We start from the raw sequence: 21,702 nt of genomic DNA, 5'->3' as shown, positions 1-21,702 counted from the left end.
GGCGAAAAGTAATTTGGCCAAACGGAAGGATACCCCCCAAATATATTTCACGATAGAATAAACTACCCCATTGATTATATTGCCACAACTTGGCTCATACTTTCTACCGATTACATACCTGGGCAGATTTGTATGCGAGTTTTATCTCCACCTCGGAGCATTTGGCTCCCAGCCACAGAAACACCTGATCGCCGTTGTCCAATATCATAATGTCGTCGTCGGCTAAGTCATCCTGCAAAATGAATTGATTAGATTAGGTATTAGGTTATTTAGACTTAACCACACGGAACTGTTGGCACAGTGCGGACGATTTCATTTCATACGTGTATAACTCAACAAAAATAACAAGACAATTTTAAAGCATTCGTTCGTTTCAGCCGAAAGACGACCACTGCTGGACAAAGGCCTCCCCCAAGGATTTAAAGCACTGCTAAACGAATTTTCACTGCCTTACCTACTCTTTTATATTTGGCATTCAAAAGATTGACGTTGATTTTCTTGCATTTGCATTTTTTTTAAATTTTATTTAACATCATTAATTAATCATGCGACGTCTTTGTGTGAGCATTTCCATTAAAAATATGGAGAAACAGCGTTTCAATAATTGCAGAAGCAGAGGTGCAATAGAGTCCACATCGGTCCTGGATATGTCAATAGGCCGTATAGGCCGCGGCCTAGGGGCGGCAGCGTCCTAGGGGCGTCAGATTTCAGATGGCGCTTACTCGATTTCAGAAGATAAAAGTTAAATAAAGATCCAACCCCACTCTAGCCTACGGGCGGCAAAACTGTAAACCACTGGTCCACAATCCACATCAATATGAAGATACGGTTGAAAACCATTGAAAATATAAGCCTAAATAAGGGTTAATTGACGTCACCATCCAACCCTATCATTGTTCGTACCTGGCAAAAGTCCGTGCACTTCTCGGAGACGGTGAAGTATCCCTTCTCGTTGGAGCAGCGGAACAAGCGCGTGTAGGCGAGGTAGGACGCGTTCGTGTCGTGAGGCTTATGGCCACACATTTAATATGGGTCATAAAGTGTCTTAATTGACGTCATCATCCAACCCTATCATTGTACACACCTGGCAAAAGTCCGTGCACTTCTCGGAGACGGTGAAGTATCCCTTCTCGTTGGAGCAGCGGAACAAGCGCGTGTAGGCGAGGTAGGACGCGTCCGTGTCGTGAGGCTTATGGCCACACATTTAATATGGGTCATAAAGTGTCTTAATTGACGTCACCATCCGATACTATCATTGTTCGTACCTGGCAAAAGTCCGTGCACTTCTCGGAGACGGTGAAGTATCCCTTCTCGTTGGAGCAGCGGAACAAGCGCGTGTAGGCGAGGTAGGACGCGTCCGTGTCGTGAGGCTTATGGCCACACATTTAATATGGGTCATAAAGTGTCTTAATTGACGTCATCATCCAACCCTATCATTGTTCGTACCTGGCAAAAGTCCGTGCACTTCTCGGAGACGGTGAAGTATCCCTTCTCGTTGGAGCAGCGGAACAAGCGCGTGTAGGCGAGGTAGGACGCGTCCGTGTCGTGAGGCTTATGGCCACACATTTAATATGGGTCATAAAGTGTCTTAATTGACGTCATCATCCAACCCTATCATTGTACGTACCTGGCAAAAGTCCGTGCACTTCTCGGAGACGGTGAAGTATCCCTTCTCGTTGGAGCAGCGGAACAAGCGCGTGTAGGCGAGGTAGGACGCGTCCGTGTCGTGAGGCTTATGGCCACACATTTAATATGGGCCATAAAGTGTCTCAATTGACGCCATCCATCCGATACTATCATTGTTCGTACCTGGCAAAAGTCCGTGCACTTCTCGGAGACGGTGAAGTATCCCTTCTCGTTGGAGCAGCGGAACAAGCGCGTGTGGGCGAGGTAGGACGCGTCCGTGTCGTGAGGCTTATGGCCACACATTTAATATGGGTCATAAAGTGTCTTAATTGACGTCACCATCCGATACTATCATTGTTCGTACCTGGCAAAAGTCCGTGCACTTCTCGGAGACGGTGAAGTATCCCTTCTCGTTGGAGCAGCGGAACAAGCGCGTGTAGGCGAGGTAGGACGCGTCCGTGTCGTGAGGCTTATGGCCACACATTTAATATGGGTCATAAAGTGTCTTAATTGACGTCATCATCCAACCCTATCATTGTTCGTACCTGGCAAAAGTCCGTGCACTTCTCGGAGACGGTGAAGTATCCCTTCTCGTTGGAGCAGCGGAACAAGCGCGTGTAGGCGAGGTAGGACGCGTCCGTGTCGTGAGGCTTATGGCCACACATTTAATATGGGTCATAAAGTGTCTTAATTGACGTCATCATCCAACCCTATCATTGTACGTACCTGGCAAAAGTCCGTGCACTTCTCGGAGACGGTGAAGTATCCCTTCTCGTTGGAGCAGCGGAACAAGCGCGTGTAGGCGAGGTAGGACGCGTCCGTGTCGTGAGGCTTATGGCCACACATTTAATATGGGCCATAAAGTGTCTCAATTGACGCCATCCATCCGATACTATCATTGTTCGTACCTGGCAAAAGTCCGTGCACTTCTCGGAGACGGTGAAGTATCCCTTCTCGTTGGAGCAGCGGAACAAGCGCGTGTAGGCGAGGTAGGACGCGTCCGTGTCGTGAGGCTTATGGCCACACATTTAATATGGGTCATAAAGTGTCTTAATTGACGTCACCATCCGATACTATCATTGTTCGTACCTGGCAAAAGTCCGTGCACTTCTCGGAGACGGTGAAGTATCCCTTCTCGTTGGAGCAGCGGAACAAGCGCGTGTAGGCGAGGTAGGACGCGTCCGTGTCGTGAGGCTTATGGCCACACATTTAATATGGGTCATAAAGTGTCTTAATTGACGTCATCATCCAACCCTATCATTGTTCGTACCTGGCAAAAGTCCGTGCACTTCTCGGAGACGGTGAAGTATCCCTTCTCGTTGGAGCAGCGGAACAAGCGCGTGTAGGCGAGGTAGGACGCGTCCGTGTCGTGAGGCTTATGGCCACACATTTAATATGGGTCATAAAGTGTCTTAATTGACGTCACCATCCGATACTATCATTGTTCGTACCTGGCAAAAGTCCGTGCACTTCTCGGAGACGGTGAAGTATCCCTTCTCGTTGGAGCAGCGGAACAAGCGCGTGTAGGCGAGGTAGGACGCGTCCGTGTCGTGAGGCTTATGGCCACACATTTAATATGGGTCATAAAGTGTCTTAATTGACGTCATCATCCAACCCTATCATTGTACGTACCTGGCAAAAGTCCGTGCACTTCTCGGAGACGGTGAAGTATCCCTTCTCGTTGGAGCAGCGGAACAAGCGCGTGTAGGCGAGGTAGGACGCGTCCGTGTCGTGAGGCTTATGGCCACACATTTAATATGGGTCATAAAGTGTCTTAATTGACGTCACCATCCGATACTATCATTGTTCGTACCTGGCAAAAGTCCGTGCACTTCTCGGAGACGGTGAAGTATCCCTTCTCGTTGGAGCAGCGGAACAAGCGCGTGTAGGCGAGGTAGGACGCGTCCGTGTCGTGAGGCTTATGGCCACACATTTAATATGGGTCATAAAGTGTCTTAATTGACGTCATCATCCAACCCTATCATTGTTCGTACCTGGCAAAAGTCCGTGCACTTCTCGGAGACGGTGAAGTATCCCTTCTCGTTGGAGCAGCGGAACAAGCGCGTGTAGGCGAGGTAGGACGCGTCCGTGTCGTGAGGCTTATGGCCACACATTTAATATGGGCCATAAAGTGTCTCAATTGACGCCATCCATCCGATACTATCATTGTTCGTACCTGGCAAAAGTCCGTGCACTTCTCGGAGACGGTGAAGTATCCCTTCTCGTTGGAGCAGCGGAACAAGCGCGTGTAGGCGAGGTAGGACGCGTCCGTGTCGTGAGGCTTATGGCCACACATTTAATATGGGTCATAAAGTGTCTTAATTGACGTCACCATCCGATACTATCATTGTTCGTACCTGGCAAAAGTCCGTGCACTTCTCGGAGACGGTGAAGTATCCCTTCTCGTTGGAGCAGCGGAACAAGCGCGTGTAGGCGAGGTAGGACGCGTCCGTGTCGTGAGGCTTATGGCCACACATTTAATATGGGTCATAAAGTGTCTTAATTGACGTCATCATCCAACCCTATCATTGTACGTACCTGGCAAAAGTCCGTGCACTTCTCGGAGACGGTGAAGTATCCCTTCTCGTTGGAGCAGCGGAACAAGCGCGTGTAGGCGAGGTAGGACGCGTCCGTGTCGTGAGGCTTATGGCCACACATTTAATATGGGCCATAAAGTGTCTCAATTGACGCCATCCATCCGATACTATCATTGTTCGTACCTGGCAAAAGTCCGTGCACTTCTCGGAGACGGTGAAGTATCCCTTCTCGTTGGAGCAGCGGAACAAGCGCGTGTAGGCGAGGTAGGACGCGTCCGTGTCGTGAGGCTTATGGCCACACATTTAATATGGGTCATAAAGTGTCTTAATTGACGTCACCATCCGATACTATCATTGTTCGTACCTGGCAAAAGTCCGTGCACTTCTCGGAGACGGTGAAGTATCCCTTCTCGTTGGAGCAGCGGAACAAGCGCGTGTAGGCGAGGTAGGACGCGTCCGTGTCGTGAGGCTTATGGCCACACATTTAATATGGGTCATAAAGTGTCTTAATTGACGTCATCATCCAACCCTATCATTGTTCGTACCTGGCAAAAGTCCGTGCACTTCTCGGAGACGGTGAAGTATCCCTTCTCGTTGGAGCAGCGGAACAAGCGCGTGTAGGCGAGGTAGGACGCGTCCGTGTCGTGAGGCTTATGGCCACACATTTAATATGGGTCATAAAGTGTCTTAATTGACGTCACCATCCGATACTATCATTGTTCGTACCTGGCAAAAGTCCGTGCACTTCTCGGAGACGGTGAAGTATCCCTTCTCGTTGGAGCAGCGGAACAAGCGCGTGTAGGCGAGGTAGGACGCGTCCGTGTCGTGAGGCTTATGGCCACACATTTAATATGGGTCATAAAGTGTCTTAATTGACGTCATCATCCAACCCTATCATTGTTCGTACCTGGCAAAAGTCCGTGCACTTCTCGGAGACGGTGAAGTATCCCTTCTCGTTGGAGCAGCGGAACAAGCGCGTGTAGGCGAGGTAGGACGCGTCCGTGTCGTGAGGCTTATGGCCACACATTTAATATGGACCATAAAGTGTCTCAATTGACGCCATCCATCCGATACTATCATTGTTCGTACCTGGCAAAAGTCCGTGCACTTCTCGGAGACGGTGAAGTATCCCTTCTCGTTGGAGCAGCGGAACAAGCGCGTGTAGGCGAGGTAGGACGCGTCCGTGTCGTGAGGCTTATGGCCACACATTTAATATGGGTCATAAAGTGTCTTAATTGACGTCACCATCCGATACTATCATTGTTCGTACCTGGCAAAAGTCCGTGCACTTCTCGGAGACGGTGAAGTATCCCTTCTCGTTGGAGCAGCGGAACAAGCGCGTGTAGGCGAGGTAGGACGCGTCCGTGTCGTGAGGCTTATGGCCACACATTTAATATGGGTCATAAAGTGTCTTAATTGACGTCATCATCCAACCCTATCATTGTTCGTACCTGGCAAAAGTCCGTGCACTTCTCGGAGACGGTGAAGTATCCCTTCTCGTTGGAGCAGCGGAACAAGCGCGTGTAGGCGAGGTAGGACGCGTCCGTGTCGTGAGGCTTATGGCCACACATTTAATATGGGTCATAAAGTGTCTTAATTGACGTCATCATCCAACCCTATCATTGTACGTACCTGGCAAAAGTCCGTGCACTTCTCGGAGACGGTGAAGTATCCCTTCTCGTTGGAGCAGCGGAACAAGCGCGTGTAGGCGAGGTAGGACGCGTCCGTGTCGTGAGGCTTATGGCCACACATTTAATATGGGCCATAAAGTGTCTCAATTGACGCCATCCATCCGATACTATCATTGTTCGTACCTGGCAAAAGTCCGTGCACTTCTCGGAGACGGTGAAGTATCCCTTCTCGTTGGAGCAGCGGAACAAGCGCGTGTAGGCGAGGTAGGACGCGTCCGTGTCGTGAGGCTTATGGCCACACATTTAATATGGGTCATAAAGTGTCTTAATTGACGTCACCATCCGATACTATCATTGTTCGTACCTGGCAAAAGTCCGTGCACTTCTCGGAGACGGTGAAGTATCCCTTCTCGTTGGAGCAGCGGAACAAGCGCGTGTAGGCGAGGTAGGACGCGTCCGTGTCGTGAGGCTTATGGCCACACATTTAATATGGGTCATAAAGTGTCTTAATTGACGTCATCATCCAACCCTATCATTGTACGTACCTGGCAAAAGTCCGTGCACTTCTCGGAGACGGTGAAGTATCCCTTCTCGTTGGAGCAGCGGAACAAGCGCGTGTAGGCGAGGTAGGACGCGTCCGTGTCGTGAGGCTTATGGCCACACATTTAATATGGGCCATAAAGTGTCTCAATTGACGCCATCCATCCGATACTATCATTGTTCGTACCTGGCAAAAGTCCGTGCACTTCTCGGAGACGGTGAAGTATCCCTTCTCGTTGGAGCAGCGGAACAAGCGCGTGTAGACGAGGTAGGACGCGTCCGTGTCGTGAGGCTTATGGCCACACATTTAATATGGGTCATAAAGTGTCTTAATTGACGTCACCATCCGATACTATCATTGTTCGTACCTGGCAAAAGTCCGTGCACTTCTCGGAGACGGTGAAGTATCCCTTCTCGTTGGAGCAGCGGAACAAGCGCGTGTAGGCGAGGTAGGACGCGTCCGTGTCGTGAGGCTTATGGCCACACATTTAATATGGGTCATAAAGTGTCTTAATTGACGTCACCATCCGATACTATCATTGTTCGTACCTGGCAAAAGTCCGTGCACTTCTCGGAGACGGTGAAGTATCCCTTCTCGTTGGAGCAGCGGAACAAGCGCGTGTAGGCGAGGTAGGACGCGTCCGTGTCGTGAGGCTTATGGCCACACATTTAATATGGGCCATAAAGTGTCTTAATTGACGTCACCATCCGATACTATCATTGTTCGTACCTGGCAAAAGTCCGTGCACTTCTCGGAGACGGTGAAGTATCCCTTCTCGTTGGAGCAGCGGAACAAGCGCGTGTAGGCGAGGTAGGACGCGTCCGTGTCGTGAGGCTTATGGCCACACATTTAATATGGGTCATAAAGTGTCTTAATTGACGTCACCATCCGATACTATCATTGTTCGTACCTGGCAAAAGTCCGTGCACTTCTCGGAGACGGTGAAGTATCCCTTCTCGTTGGAGCAGCGGAACAAGCGCGTGTAGGCGAGGTAGGACGCGTCCGTGTCGTGAGGCTTATGGCCACACATTTAATATGGGTCATAAAGTGTCTTAATTGACGTCATCATCCAACCCTATCATTGTTCGTACCTGGCAAAAGTCCGTGCACTTCTCGGAGACGGTGAAGTATCCCTTCTCGTTGGAGCAGCGGAACAAGCGCGTGTAGGCGAGGTAGGACGCGTCCGTGTCGTGAGGCTTATGGCCACACATTTAATATGGGTCATAAAGTGTCTTAATTGACGTCACCATCCGATACTATCATTGTTCGTACCTGGCAAAAGTCCGTGCACTTCTCGGAGACGGTGAAGTATCCCTTCTCGTTGGAGCAGCGGAACAAGCGCGTGTAGGCGAGGTAGGACGCGTCCGTGTCGTGAGGCTTATGGCCACACATTTAATATGGGTCATAAAGTGTCTTAATTGACGTCATCATCCAACCCTATCATTGTACGTACCTGGCAAAAGTCCGTGCACTTCTCGGAGACGGTGAAGTATCCCTTCTCGTTGGAGCAGCGGAACAAGCGCGTGTAGGCGAGGTAGGACGCGTCCGTGTCGTGAGGCTTATGGCCACACATTTAATATGGGCCATAAAGTGTCTCAATTGACGCCATCCATCCGATACTATCATTGTTCGTACCTGGCAAAAGTCCGTGCACTTCTCGGAGACGGTGAAGTATCCCTTCTCGTTGGAGCAGCGGAACAAGCGCGTGTAGACGAGGTAGGACGCGTCCGTGTCGTGAGGCTTATGGCCACACATTTAATATGGGTCATAAAGTGTCTTAATTGACGTCACCATCCGATACTATCATTGTTCGTACCTGGCAAAAGTCCGTGCACTTCTCGGAGACGGTGAAGTATCCCTTCTCGTTGGAGCAGCGGAACAAGCGCGTGTAGGCGAGGTAGGACGCGTCCGTGTCGTGAGGCTTATGGCCACACATTTAATATGGGTCATAAAGTGTCTTAATTGACGTCACCATCCGATACTATCATTGTTCGTACCTGGCAAAAGTCCGTGCACTTCTCGGAGACGGTGAAGTATCCCTTCTCGTTGGAGCAGCGGAACAAGCGCGTGTAGGCGAGGTAGGACGCGTCCGTGTCGTGAGGCTTATGGCCACACATTTAATATGGGCCATAAAGTGTCTTAATTGACGTCACCATCCGATACTATCATTGTTCGTACCTGGCAAAAGTCCGTGCACTTCTCGGAGACGGTGAAGTATCCCTTCTCGTTGGAGCAGCGGAACAAGCGCGTGTAGGCGAGGTAGGACGCGTCCGTGTCGTGAGGCTTATGGCCACACATTTAATATGGGTCATAAAGTGTCTTAATTGACGTCACCATCCGATACTATCATTGTTCGTACCTGGCAAAAGTCCGTGCACTTCTCGGAGACGGTGAAGTATCCCTTCTCGTTGGAGCAGCGGAACAAGCGCGTGTAGGCGAGGTAGGACGCGTCCGTGTCGTGAGGCTTATGGCCACACATTTAATATGGGTCATAAAGTGTCTTAATTGACGTCATCATCCAACCCTATCATTGTTCGTACCTGGCAAAAGTCCGTGCACTTCTCGGAGACGGTGAAGTATCCCTTCTCGTTGGAGCAGCGGAACAAGCGCGTGTAGGCGAGGTAGGACGCGTCCGTGTCGTGAGGCTTATGGCCACACATTTAATATGGGTCATAAAGTGTCTTAATTGACGTCACCATCCGATACTATCATTGTTCGTACCTGGCAAAAGTCCGTGCACTTCTCGGAGACGGTGAAGTATCCCTTCTCGTTGGAGCAGCGGAACAAGCGCGTGTAGGCGAGGTAGGACGCGTCCGTGTCGTACGGCTTGCGGCCGCCCAGCGCCACCCAGAAGAAGTTGTCCGGCTCGCTGCCTTCTGTTAGCACCTGGAAGCAAATATTATGTTACAGAACAATTCTAGCTATTAATAAAACTTGAAAATATAAGTAAAACCAACAATATTGGTGAAAGAATCATGAAAATATCTCTACAAATAAAGAAGTTACAGGGCCCAAAAGATGCGCATAACAAATATTTCGCACTATTTGAACGATTTAATTTTTCAGCCAGGGTCATTCAAGATTCTTTCTTAGTAAGCTGACCCAGGGATTGCTGAACTTGTCTTCAGCGATCTGCTTGATTCTGCGTCGCTTTGGCCTTCTAGGACTACTTAAGTTTATTGGTCACATTTCCTTGATCAAGCTGTATCCTGGCTACACAGGAGAGGCAGTGGTAGATTAGTTCCCGGGCTTACCTGCAAGCTGACCCAGGAGCTTGAACTTGTTTTCAGCAATCTGCTCAATGAGGCGCGCAGAGTCGACGTCGTAAGACACTAATTCATTTCAAGAAGGTGAAGTTTAGGTAGTTGAGAGCCTAACTACTAAACCTTCACTGGCCAAGCTGTAGATAGCTCACCTGCAAGCTGACCCAAGGGTTGTTGAACTTGTCTTCAGCGATGTGCTCGAAAAGGCGCACGAAATCGGCGTCGCTTTGGTCTCCGAATAAAATCCGTTGCAGGTTTCAAGACAGTCAGCTATCTAACTACATAACCTTCACTGCTCGGGTTTCCCTGGCTTACCTGCAAGCTGATCCAGGGGTTGTTGAACATGTCCTCGGCGATCTGCTCGATGAGGCGCGCGGAGTCAACGTCACTATGGGCCCTTTCTTTACTGGTCACATTTCCTTGATCAAGCTGTATCCTGGCTACACAGGAGAGGCAGTGGTAGATTAGTTCCCGGGCCTACCTGCAAGCTGACCCAAGGGTTGTTGAACTTGTCTTCAGCGATCTGCTCGATGAGTCGCGCGGAGTCGGCGTCGTTAGACACTAATTCATTTCAAGACAGTGAAGTTTAGGTAGTTGAGAGACTAACTACTTAACCTTCAATGGCTTAGCTGTTGATAGCTTACCTGCAAGCTGACCCAGGGGTTGTTGAACTTGTCCTCGGCGATCTGCTCGATGAGGCGCTCGCAGTCAACGTCACTATGGGCTACTAGTACTACTTACCCTTTACTGGTCACATTTCCTTGATTAGTGCCCAGGTTTACCTGCAAGCTGACCCAGGGGTTGTTGAACTTGTCCTCGGCGATCTGCTCGATGAGGCGCTCGCAGTCAACGTCACTATGGGCTACTAGTACTACTTACCCTTTACTGGTCACATTTCCTTGATTAGTGCCCAGGTTTACCTGCAAGCTGACCCAGGGGTTGTTGAACTTGTCCTCGGCGATCTGCTCGATGAGGCGCGCGGAGTCGGCGTCGGCCTGGGAGCCGATCCATGCGTACACGATCGCCGAGGACGTGTCGTGAGCGCCCTCCAGCGGCACGTTTAGGATGTAGCTACTAGTCCTAACTGTACAGGAGTAGCAGAAGTATTCTGTGGAGAGACCTGAAGGTAGATAGCTCACCTGCAAGCTGACCCAGGGGTTGTTGAACTTGTCTTCAGCGATCTGCTCGATGAGGCGCGCGGAGTCGGCGTCGGCCTGGGAGCCGATCCACGCGTACACGATCGCTGAAGACGTGTCGTGAGCGCCCTCCAGCGGCACGTTTAAGATATAACTGTAGAATAAAGTTAATAATAAATAATAAAATCCAATGAAAGGACATTCATTTAGCTATAGATTGAATTTAGTTGTAAGCGTCTTGTCATGATGCCGCACAAATCGTAAAAAGATGTCACTCGTTCAATTTAATCCCGTTTATAATTAGGATGGGCTTATTATATGAATTGCAATACCCATCAAGAAAGCCCAATGGTATCGGTGTCAGATAAGCCGAATCCGAGGTTCGGGATCCGCCGCCGTGACTATTATTCTTTTTATCTACGACCATAGACCAAAAGGCACTGTTCATAAAACACGATCGAGCTTATTGCCTCGCTGGAATGTGACTGTCTTCCACTTCCCCACGTTCGCCCCGACCGTACCAGAGGGCCTAGTGCGAGTTTATATCAAACGCGCTCACGTCAAACATTAAATGTATGACGAATTGTACAGCGCACCTAGCGGGAAACGTTCAAAAACTAAAATTTTCATACTTTTTTTAAAAGCGCTCACTAGTGAGCGCGTTTGATGTAAGCTCACACTCAGCCCACAGAGCGGGCGTCACGGGCTCACGGCTGCCGGCGCGCTGTTAACTCGACCGGGTTGTAGGCACAAAATGTTTTCGAATGTTACTGACAACGTCACTCTTTAGCGGAGTTTTGGGCACACTGTTGACACAGTATATTTGTTGTCGACACGACTAGAATAATGTTCGCTTACCAGAAGGCGCTGTTGAGCTGGCTCGCGTCCGCCTTGACCTGTATGAGGCGCGTGCACAGCGTCGAACCGTTGCTGCGAAGCTCGTACAATTCCACGGGCTGGCGACCATTTTCCTGCCATTAAAATGAATATGTGAGGAAGAAAATACATCAATAAATCTTGAAAGGCTGAAAAAATTATCAAGAGGAAATAAAAAAAAAAACAATACAGCTAATCTTAGAGAATCGTTTGATCCACGAAGACGCGCCCCACCATTCTTCCCTAATGTTTGAGTGTTATCGACACAAATCATTCATGAGTGCACACGCACACTACAATAATGATGCTCGGATTGCTCGGATCAAACTCCCCGCACCCCGCACTTCCTTCGACCGAAAATTGGTGGGACGCGTCTTCTTGAATGAAACGAACTATAATTTATGTTATTCAGCGCAGCTCAGTCGTTGAGAATTTACAGATAAAAATATATCTATCATTTAACGCTACAAACGTAAACATATAGTAGCAACTCAAAAAAGTAGCTCAAAACAGTAGTGATAAACACTTACAGGCTTCTGGTTCCTCTTGCCGTCCTTAATGATGAACCGGCGGTGGAAGTGCGCCATGAATTTCAGGCTCTCCTGCTGCTGGTGCGTTCGCACCACGTCCAGCCGCCGGCACAGCTGCTTGAACTTGCGCTCGAGTCCGAACGTGAAGGTCAGCCAGCCCATGTTGGGCGCGCGCCGGCCTTGCCAGAAGTACACCACCCACGCGGCTGAAGCGCCCTCGTCGTCGCCGTCGGCGTCCGGGCTGTCTTCCTCTGGCTATGACAGAGACAGAAGTAGTAGCCTTCAAATGTGAGTGAATGAGAGATGCTGAGAAGCCATCACTGAACATGTTGCTATCATTGATACTGGCAAGATACTGAGATGTCGCTCGCTATAAATTACGGACAGCTGTCTACTTAGTAGCCTCCACTGTATGACGTCAGGAGCTCGCAAACCTACAAAGTTGATTTCAAATCTACCAAAATTCGAAATATCCAACTGAAAAGTAATTCTGTTTTTTTAGAGCTAGAAGGACAGCTGCTTGAACTTGTGCTCCAGCCCGAACGTGAAGGTCAGCCAGCCCATGTTGGGCGCGCGCCGGCCTTGCCAGAAGTACACCACCCACGCGGCTGATGCTCCTTCGTCGTCGCCGTCGGCGTCCGGGCTGTCTTCCTCTGGCTGTGACAGAGACAGAAGTAGTAGCCTTCAAATGTGAGTGAATGAGAGATGTTGAGAAGCCATCACTGAACATTGCTCGCTATAAATTACACAGCTGTGTACTTAGTAGCCTCCACTGTATGACGTCAGCAGCTCGCGAACCTGTCGATTTCAAATCTACTAAGTACTAAAACTCTAAACAGCCAACTGAAAACAAAATCCCGCCGGCACAGCTGCTTGAACTTGCGCTCGAGTCCGAACGTGAAGGTCAGCCAGCCCATGTTGGGCGCGCGCCGGCCTTGCCAGAAGTACACCACCCATGCGGCTGACGCGCCCTCGTCGTCGCCGTCGGCGTCCGGGCTGTCTTCTTCTGGCTGTGGCGGAAGGCGGGAATGACGTCAATAAAGGTATGATTTTGTAGCAAGGTTTACGCAGCAGTAGCAGCAAATGACGTCACGATACTACTGATTTCTATGAAATACTTCCGTCGCTTTGCGACACATTTCATGGGAATATGTAGAAACCAGTGCTTTGCAGTCACGCATCGCCTGCTGTCACTATAGTCTTCGGATGTGAGCGGATGAGACATTGTACTGTAAAATTTTATGTCTGATTATTGTATGATGTCAACTTGACTTCAAAGCCGCAAGACAAGCGAATGTTGCAGTCGACAAATCTAATCACGCACTAGAAAAATATAATTGATAGCCAAGATAATGCCCTCCAGCACGAGCCTCCATCGCCTCCAGGTGCTCGCCGCCACTCACCTCGGCGGGCAGCACGTAGCGGCACAGGAACACGTAGCAGTCGCAGCTGTGGAACACGCCGAGCTCGTGGTCGGGCAGGCGTACGAAGTGGCGGCCCTCGAGTACGAACGCCTCCATGGCTTCCAGGTCCTCGTTCCACTCGTCTGCGAGGGTCTTGGATTCCGCCGCCGGCATGGACGGTTGGCGAGGTGTGAACAGCGCTGACAGATCTGCCCTGTAGATACAGAGATTCCCATTTAATACAATAAAACCATTAAAAAACTAGAAATTTGTTTTTAGCTAATCTAATCCTGTTTCTTGTCACACGTAAAATAGTATGGAAACGGTCGCCAAAGATTGGAAAATACACAGCTGGACAAAGACCACCTCCACAGAACTTCAAGCAAGGCTTAAGACGTTTGCATCAAGCAATCTCCTGCAAGCGATTAGCGACTCCTAGTTCAACGATTCACCCACATAAGTCTTTTAGTACGTGGTCGCCCCTCAGCATCTTTCTTAAAGCTCTTGGCCTGTACTTCCTCTACAGTCGACAGTTCTGAGCGCGATTTCACCTGCACACAGCTCTATGTACTCATTTCAGAACTTATCAGACAAAGAGACTACAATCATAAACGTATCCTATAAATAGGAGCCGAGATTGAATACAACTTACTTTGTTTCCTGTTGTTTAGCCCAACTGGCCAAGTCGGCGCCGGTCCTCGCTACGGATTCTGCGGTGCGGGTGAAGTCCACCGCAATTACTTCGTCCCATCCCAAGAAATATGTTTTGAAAACCTGATAATAAAATATAAATTGAGGTACAATTCAATAGTCTTCACAAAAACGAACATAGATTCATGGAGCGTTACATTGTAAAGCGAAATTTAGATCTGTCAAACTATTTACAGAGGTGAAAACCTCTTTGCTAATGTGGAAAAGGACGACTTATCAAATAAAAAAACTATACATTTATGGCTAACAATTAACAACGATTGGAAATAATGAAACACGTCGATAAAAAAATAAAACATAGTATAATGTTACATAGTAAAATGAAAAAATATTCATGACAGATATAAGTGCATCTCGCTTTCTATTACGTTGTAAGAAGGAGATGTGCTAACAATTGCCGAGTTTTCTAATTCTATTGCAACACAGGCAGTAGGAGAATGCAATAGTTAAATTGAAATATGATATAAAACATTTGACAGCCTAGAAATATTTCTAAAGACATAGATATCACAATGGGACATGCAAGAAGGTCGTGAATGATGATAATTTTATAGGGAACCGGCGAAAAGAAAAACAATCCCCATAACAGTTGAAGCACTATGATGTTACTTACATAATTCCGCTTTATTTCCTCGATTATGCTTCAAAAGTAACATACAACTTCAAAATATACATAATTAATATACAAAATATTTAATTTTATATTATTTAAGTGACCATTATAAAATTATTTTCAAATTTTGCGATTATACCCATTCAGTCAGTCATCAGTTACATTGTTACCAGTCGGGAAAAATATTTTTCCACCGGTTAAAGTAAGTGAAAAATAATTCTGTCGAGTAACACTGCGACTAGAACAATTTTCCGTCAAATTATGCCTACTGTTTCCCAAAGTAAAAAGTATTAGACAAGAGGACGTTTGCGAATAAAAACATATTGAAATAAATACATATAATACATAAATACAGAGATTTTTATTTACTGAGCATAAGTTGGGGAAGATTGGTCATCCTTACTATAAAAGTAGTCTCTGGAACGACTGAACCAATTTTGAAAATTTTTTCACCAGTACAAAGCTACAATATCCCAGGCAATAAAACGCAGTAAAAGCTAGTGTCTACTTAGTTAAGTCAGTGCCTGAGGTATGGGAGCGGCACGGGAGGATGTCCTTTTGAAGTGAAACGTCAGCGAGAGTTCAGCTGTGCTTCAGACTTGTATGCTCTGTCACGTCACATGTCACCCCTCCCGTGCCGCTCCCATACCTCAGGCGCTGACTCAGTTATGCATTAGACCTGTAGTTCGTTCGTTTCAGCCGAAAGACGTCCACTGCTGGACAAAGGCCTCCCCCAAGGATTTCCACGAAGACCAATCCTGCGCCGCTCGCATCCAGGCACCTCCCGCGACCTTCACCAGATCGTCGGTCCACCTAGTGGGAGGCCTGCCCACGCTACGTCTTCCGGCTCGTGGTCGCCACTCAAGAACTTTCCTGCCCCAGCGGCCATCAGCTCTACGAGCTATGTGCCCCGCCCACAGCCACTTGATTTTAGCGATTCTGCGGGCTATGTCAGTCACTCTGGTTCTCCTACGGATCTCCTCATTTCTGATTCGATCACGTAGGGAAACTCCGAGCATAGCACGCTCCATCGCCCTTTAGGTGACCTTGAGCCTTCTTATGAGTATACTACCTGTGGTATAGTATAGTTACCTGTGTCTCCGTCCCCTCCTGCAATCGCGTGACGAGCGCGTGCGGCGGACGCGTCACCATGTTGAACAACTCCTGCGCAAGCTTCACCGCCGCCGCGCGAACCAGCCGCGACGACTTCTTGCCGAACCTGATACAAATACACGTGTTCACACCACCAATAAATTGATGTACTTTTTAAAACTGTCAAAACGAGAATCCCATAGATTTTGACACGCAAGTATTTATCTGTAAGCTCACTCGCATTTTAATTAAATAAATAAATTAAGTGATGTCACTATTCTGTCAACTCAATTAAACAACTTTTTTCAATCACAATACAACAAAAATCTTTAATTTGTAAATAATAGCGGCCGCCCGCGACTTCGTACGCGTGGATCCCGTTTTACCCCCTTTTCCCAAATTTTCTTTGCTATAAACCTCACGGAGCCCGAGACCTTTCCAACGAATGCAAAACCGTGGAAATCGGTTCGTGCGTTCTGGAGTTATAGCGTCAGGGAGGAAAACCCGACTTATTTTTATATAGTAGATTTAACTGATGAAGCAGCGGGATTACTATCTTGAGTTTTTCTTTAGGTAATTGTTTCTAGTTGGGATTCTGTTTGGAGGCTGACAAAGGTGACTGATGCCCGTTTTCATCATCAATCCCTAATTTTTAAGTGACCCCTATGGTAACACATAACAGGAATTTTGTTTTCAAAGGGGTCACTTAAAAATTAGGGATTGATGGAGAAAGCGGGCGTAAGTTTCTTGCACTGCTTCTCCGCACTGGCCCATTTATTGTCCCGAAGCAGTAATAGGGTCTGAGTAATACTGAGACATGTAAAAGCGCTTTTAAAGAGTCTATTTTAATAAAATAACAACTTTTATGACTTTTTATGCACTTACCACACGAACAAGTCGACGTGCGCGTCCAGTATGTAAACGTTGCGCGTGGCTAGAACGCCGCGTGCTAAGGCACATGCTTCGGGCTGCGGCAGCTCTAAGTAGCCCATCCCTAATTCCACGCGGTATAGACGCGGGCTCGCCCACGCGAAGTCGTTCGGCACGTGCTCCTGAGAACATAAGAAATCTGACTTTGTACGGCGGTTTACGGTTTGTACCATATAGTGTTGTCACTAAAGCCTGGTCCGTGAGCACGTAGAATTTTGTCCAATGACCCCAAGCTACCCATCCTTATCGCTGGCGCGTAATTATATTGCTGTCACGACTGTGCGACGCGCGTCCGCAGTGAGTGTGCGAGCGCGACAGCAACATAATTACGCGCGAGCAATAAGGATGGGTAGCTTGGGGTCATTGGACAAAATTCTACGTGCTCACGGACCAGGCTTTAGTTGCAGTTGCGTAGTGGGTATTGGGTTAGTGATAGTGTATTGTTTGCATACGTACAGATAACAGCACGTTAAAGGTAATCGCTGGGATTTTATGCAGCTGTAATAAGAGCGAATTTTCAACTAAAATAGGTAGTCTGATGTGCTGTCGCCTGTACCTTAGCCGTGTGGATTTGGCAGAGTAAAATAGGACCATCTTTATTCTTCTCACGAATGTCGTGAGAGACGAGTGAAGGAGAAATACTTCCCAACCCGGCTAGGCTAAATCCTCTCTTTTGCTTGGGTTAATTATAGAGGGACGTTCTTTTCCTGTCGTTGTCGTTTCAGTCTAATGACGTCCACAGCTGGACAAAGGCCTCCCCAAGTTTTTCCATTGCCCGCATACAGGTTCTTCCCGTGACCTGCCAGATCGTCGGTCCACTTAGTAGGAAGCCTGCCCACGCTACGTCTTCCAAAAAATCTCTCTTCCTGTAATGGAGACTAAATGACATGATGATGACTAACATTGCAGTGTCCTGTATATGTCACCGTAAAATTGTGAATTCCGTCTGATTATAATCTGACGTAGTTAAATTACAATCTAACCTAACCTAACCCACTGTTTGTTTACAATCTAACGCGTTATATTATAAACACACAGACAGAGTTCACAATTTCACGTTGACATATACAGTACAGCTTACCTCGGGCACGTAGGGCGTGTCGCCGTCGTACTCGAGCAGCTTCCAGAAAGCAGCGGGTTCCTTCCCGGGCGGCTCGGCCACCAGCTCCGCCTTGTTCTTGCGCTCTTCTTTGTTGATCTTCTCGGCGAACAGGCGAGCCTTCGACTTCAACGTGTTTTTGGCTTTCTTGCCGTTCCTAGAAGATTTAATAATAATATGATAGCAGTTAAATTAATGCTACGAAAGGAAATAACGTGTGGATACTGGATGTGCACAACGTGTACGTTAAGGTCAGCGCACACAGCGGTCATGATCCGGGACGATATTTTTTTGTAATGTTCTAGTTTGTATAAACGTGACCACGACCGCTCTGCCAAGAGCGTAACGAATGAGAAGAAGAAGTTTGTATAAAATCAGTCACAAAGAAAGCGGACTACCGCTTCGCGCTGGATCGCTGTCGGATCGCTTTCCCGTCCTTCCTATCTCTGTGTGCGCTGACTCTTAGTGTTTTATAGGTGGTAGTGTCACTAGTGTTGCGACACTCACCACAAGTAGATAGTGAGGCCGGCGTCCAGCACGAACACGAGGCGCGGGTCGAGCGAGTCGTAGCGCACCGCCACCGGCTCCAGGTGTATGCTGTGCCCCGCCGCGTGCACGCGGTACAGCGCGTCACTAGTGCTGCGACACTCACCACAAGTAGATAGTGAGGCCGGCGTCCAGCACGAACACGAGGCGCGGGTCGAGCGAGTCGTAGCGCACCGCCACCGGCTCCAGGTGTATGCTGTGCCCCGCCGCGTGCACGCGGTACAGCGCGTCACTAGTGCTGCGACACTCACCACAAGTAGATAGTGAGGCCGGCGTCCAGCACGAACACGAGGCGCGGGTCGAGCGAGTCGTAGCGCACCGCCACCGGCTCCAGGTGTATGCTGTGCCCCGCCGCGTGCACGCGGTACAGCGCGTCACTAGTGCTGCGACACTCACCACAAGTAGATAGTGAGGCCGGCGTCCAGCACGAACACGAGGCGCGGGTCGAGCGAGTCGTAGCGCACCGCCACCGGCTCCAGGTGTATGCTGTGCCCCGCCGCGTGCACGCGGTACAGCGCGTCACTAGTGCTGCGACACTCACCACAAGTAGATAGTGAGGCCGGCGTCCAGCACGAACACGAGGCGCGGGTCGAGCGAGTCGTAGCGCACCGCCACCGGCTCCAGGTGTATGCTGTGCCCCGCCGCGTGCACGCGGTACAGCGCGTCACTAGTGCTGCGACACTCACCACAAGTAGATAGTGAGGCCGGCGTCCAGCACGAACACGAGGCGCGGGTCGAGCGAGTCGTAGCGCACCGCCACCGGCTCCAGGTGTATGCTGTGCCCCGCCGCGTGCACGCGGTACAGCGCGTCACTAGTGCTGCGACACTCACCACAAGTAGATAGTGAGGCCGGCGTCCAGCACGAACACGAGGCGCGGGTCGAGCGAGTCGTAGCGCACCGCCACCGGCTCCAGGTGTATGCTGTGCCCCGCCGCGTGCACGCGGTACAGCGCGTCACTAGTGCTGCGACACTCACCACAAGTAGATAGTGAGGCCGGCGTCCAGCACGAACACGAGGCGCGGGTCGAGCGAGTCGTAGCGCACCGCCACCGGCTCCAGGTGTATGCTGTGCCCCGCCGCGTGCACGCGGTACAGCGCGTCACTAGTGCTGCGACACTCACCACAAGTAGATAGTGAGGCCGGCGTCCAGCACGAACACGAGGCGCGGGTCGAGCGAGTCGTAGCGCACCGCCACCGGCTCCAGGTGTATGCTGTGCCCCGCCGCGTGCACGCGGTATAGCGCGTCACTAGTGCTGCGACACTCACCACAAGTAGATAGTGAGGCCGGCGTCCAGCACGAACACGAGGCGCGGGTCGAGCGAGTCGTAGCGCACCGCCACCGGCTCCAGGTGTATGCTGTGCCCCGCCGCGTGCACGCGGTATAGCCGTGTCACGTAGTGCTGTAACACGCAACGGGAATGACGTTAGAGATGACACACTAAGCGATAGTTTTATCGATAGGTTATCACGCAAGATTGGATATTAGTGTAGATACATTGCATGTACGGGCGGCGCAAGAGAGAGGGAGACGGCACGTCGCCTGGCTGCAAGGGAGAGAGAGATGAAGCTACTGACCGGGTCGTCGACGGTGAAGAAGCCAGAAGGCGTGTGGCTGCCCTGGATGTAAACAGGCGGAGCGGTGAACAGCACCAGGACTCATCGCAGGATAGAGGGAGACAGTGTGTCTCCTGGCTGCAGGGGAGGAAAGAGACAGCGCGCTACTGACCGGGTCGTCGACGGTGAAGAAGCCAGAAGGCGTGTGGCTGCCCTGGATATAGACGGGCGACGAACAGCGCCAGGACTCGTCGCTAGGATGGATAGAACAGGATAGAACGATACAACACGTCGCCTGGCTGCAAGGGAGATAGAGATGAAGCTACTGACCGGGTCATCAACGGTGAAGAAGCCAGAAGGCGTGTGGCTGCCCTGAATATACAGGGTGGAAACGTTAAGTGATCTCACTCGATCATTTCTAAACTATACAAGATATCGAAAAACTGATTACTGATTCTGAAAGTGCTTCACAAGTTCTTTCAAACGGTACCAATAATAGGTTACAGAATAAACTGGATCTATCAGAAAATTCAATGTATCCAGCTTCCATACATTTAGTACAGCCACAGTCATGCCACTCATGTCTTGTTAATATTATAGCAAGTAAAGCCTAAAACCAATATTTTCCAAGAATAATTTTAAATAAGAATGCAATTTACGAGGTCATTATAAGTGTTTATTAAAATTATTATTTAATAAAAAAATATAATACTTCTATTATCGTTTGGCTGGCATACATTTAGTATGGAGGCTGAAAACATACAATTTTCGGATAGATCCAGTTAATTCTGTAACCTAATATTGGCAGCGCAGGGAACAGCGTCAGGACTCGGGCGTCTCGTCGCAGGATAGAGGGAGACAGCACGTCGCCTGGCTGCAAGGGAGAGAGAGATGAAGCTACTGACCGGGTCGTCCACGGTGAAGAAACCAGACGGCGTGTGGCTGCCCTGGATATAGACGGGCGGCGCGGGGAACAGCGCCAGGAACTCGGGCGTCTCGTCGCAGGAGAGAGGGAGACGGCACGTCGCCTGGCTGCAAGGAAGAGAGAGATGAAGCTACTGACCGGGTCGTCGACGGTGAATAAGCCAGCAGGCGTGTGGCTGCCCTGGATGTAGACGGGCGACGAACAGCGCCAGGACTCGCCGCAGGAGAATGGGAGACGGCACGTCACCTGGCTGCTGGGAGGAAAGAGACAGCGCGCTACTGACCGGGTCGTCCACGGTGAAGAAGCCAGAAGGCGTGTGGCTGCCTTGGATGTAGACGGGCGTCTCGTCGCAGGAGAGAGGGAGACGGCACGTCACATGGCTGCAGGGGCTGAAAGAGACAGCATGCCACTGACCGGGTCATCAACGGTGAAGAAGCCAGAAGGCGTGTGGCTGCCTTGGATGTAGACGGGCGTCTCGTCGCAGGAGAGAGGGAGACGGCACGTCACATGGCTGCAGGGGCTGAAAGAGACAGCATGCCACTGACCGGGTCATCAACGGTGAAGAAGCCAGAAGGCGTATGGCTGCCCTGGATATAGACGGGCGGCGCGGGGAACAGCGCCAGGAACTCAGGCGTCTCGTCGCAGGAGAGAGGGAGACAGCTCTTCGTCTGGCTACGGGGGCGAGAGGG

The 21,702-nt window shown here is 49.7% G+C and overlaps 1 protein-coding gene across 1 annotated transcript in view; it reads right to left on the bottom strand.

Moving 5' to 3' along the window:
* LOC135075441 (protein flightless-1) overlaps nucleotides 1-21,702 on the bottom strand; it is a 37,427-nt gene that overhangs the window by 2,479 nt on the left and 13,246 nt on the right. The window contains exons 15-26 of the mRNA XM_063969881.1: nucleotides 19,801-19,934; nucleotides 17,971-18,145; nucleotides 16,845-17,011; nucleotides 15,960-16,086; nucleotides 14,196-14,317; nucleotides 13,544-13,757; nucleotides 12,741-12,791; nucleotides 12,141-12,389; nucleotides 11,593-11,705; nucleotides 10,738-10,888; nucleotides 9,057-9,221; nucleotides 119-232 (exon numbers count right to left, since the gene is read on the bottom strand). Coding sequence (XP_063825951.1) covers nucleotides 119-232; nucleotides 9,057-9,221; nucleotides 10,738-10,888; nucleotides 11,593-11,705; nucleotides 12,141-12,389; nucleotides 12,741-12,791; nucleotides 13,544-13,757; nucleotides 14,196-14,317; nucleotides 15,960-16,086; nucleotides 16,845-17,011; nucleotides 17,971-18,145; nucleotides 19,801-19,934 — 1,782 coding nt within the window. The remainder of the gene's footprint in view (nucleotides 1-118; nucleotides 233-9,056; nucleotides 9,222-10,737; nucleotides 10,889-11,592; nucleotides 11,706-12,140; nucleotides 12,390-12,740; nucleotides 12,792-13,543; nucleotides 13,758-14,195; nucleotides 14,318-15,959; nucleotides 16,087-16,844; nucleotides 17,012-17,970; nucleotides 18,146-19,800; nucleotides 19,935-21,702) is intronic.

Source organism: Ostrinia nubilalis, chromosome 10, assembly GCF_963855985.1.
Source record: "Ostrinia nubilalis chromosome 10, ilOstNubi1.1, whole genome shotgun sequence".
Classification (NCBI taxonomy): domain Eukaryota; kingdom Metazoa; phylum Arthropoda; class Insecta; order Lepidoptera; family Crambidae; genus Ostrinia; species Ostrinia nubilalis.
This window is presented reverse-complemented; position numbering and strand designations above follow the sequence as displayed.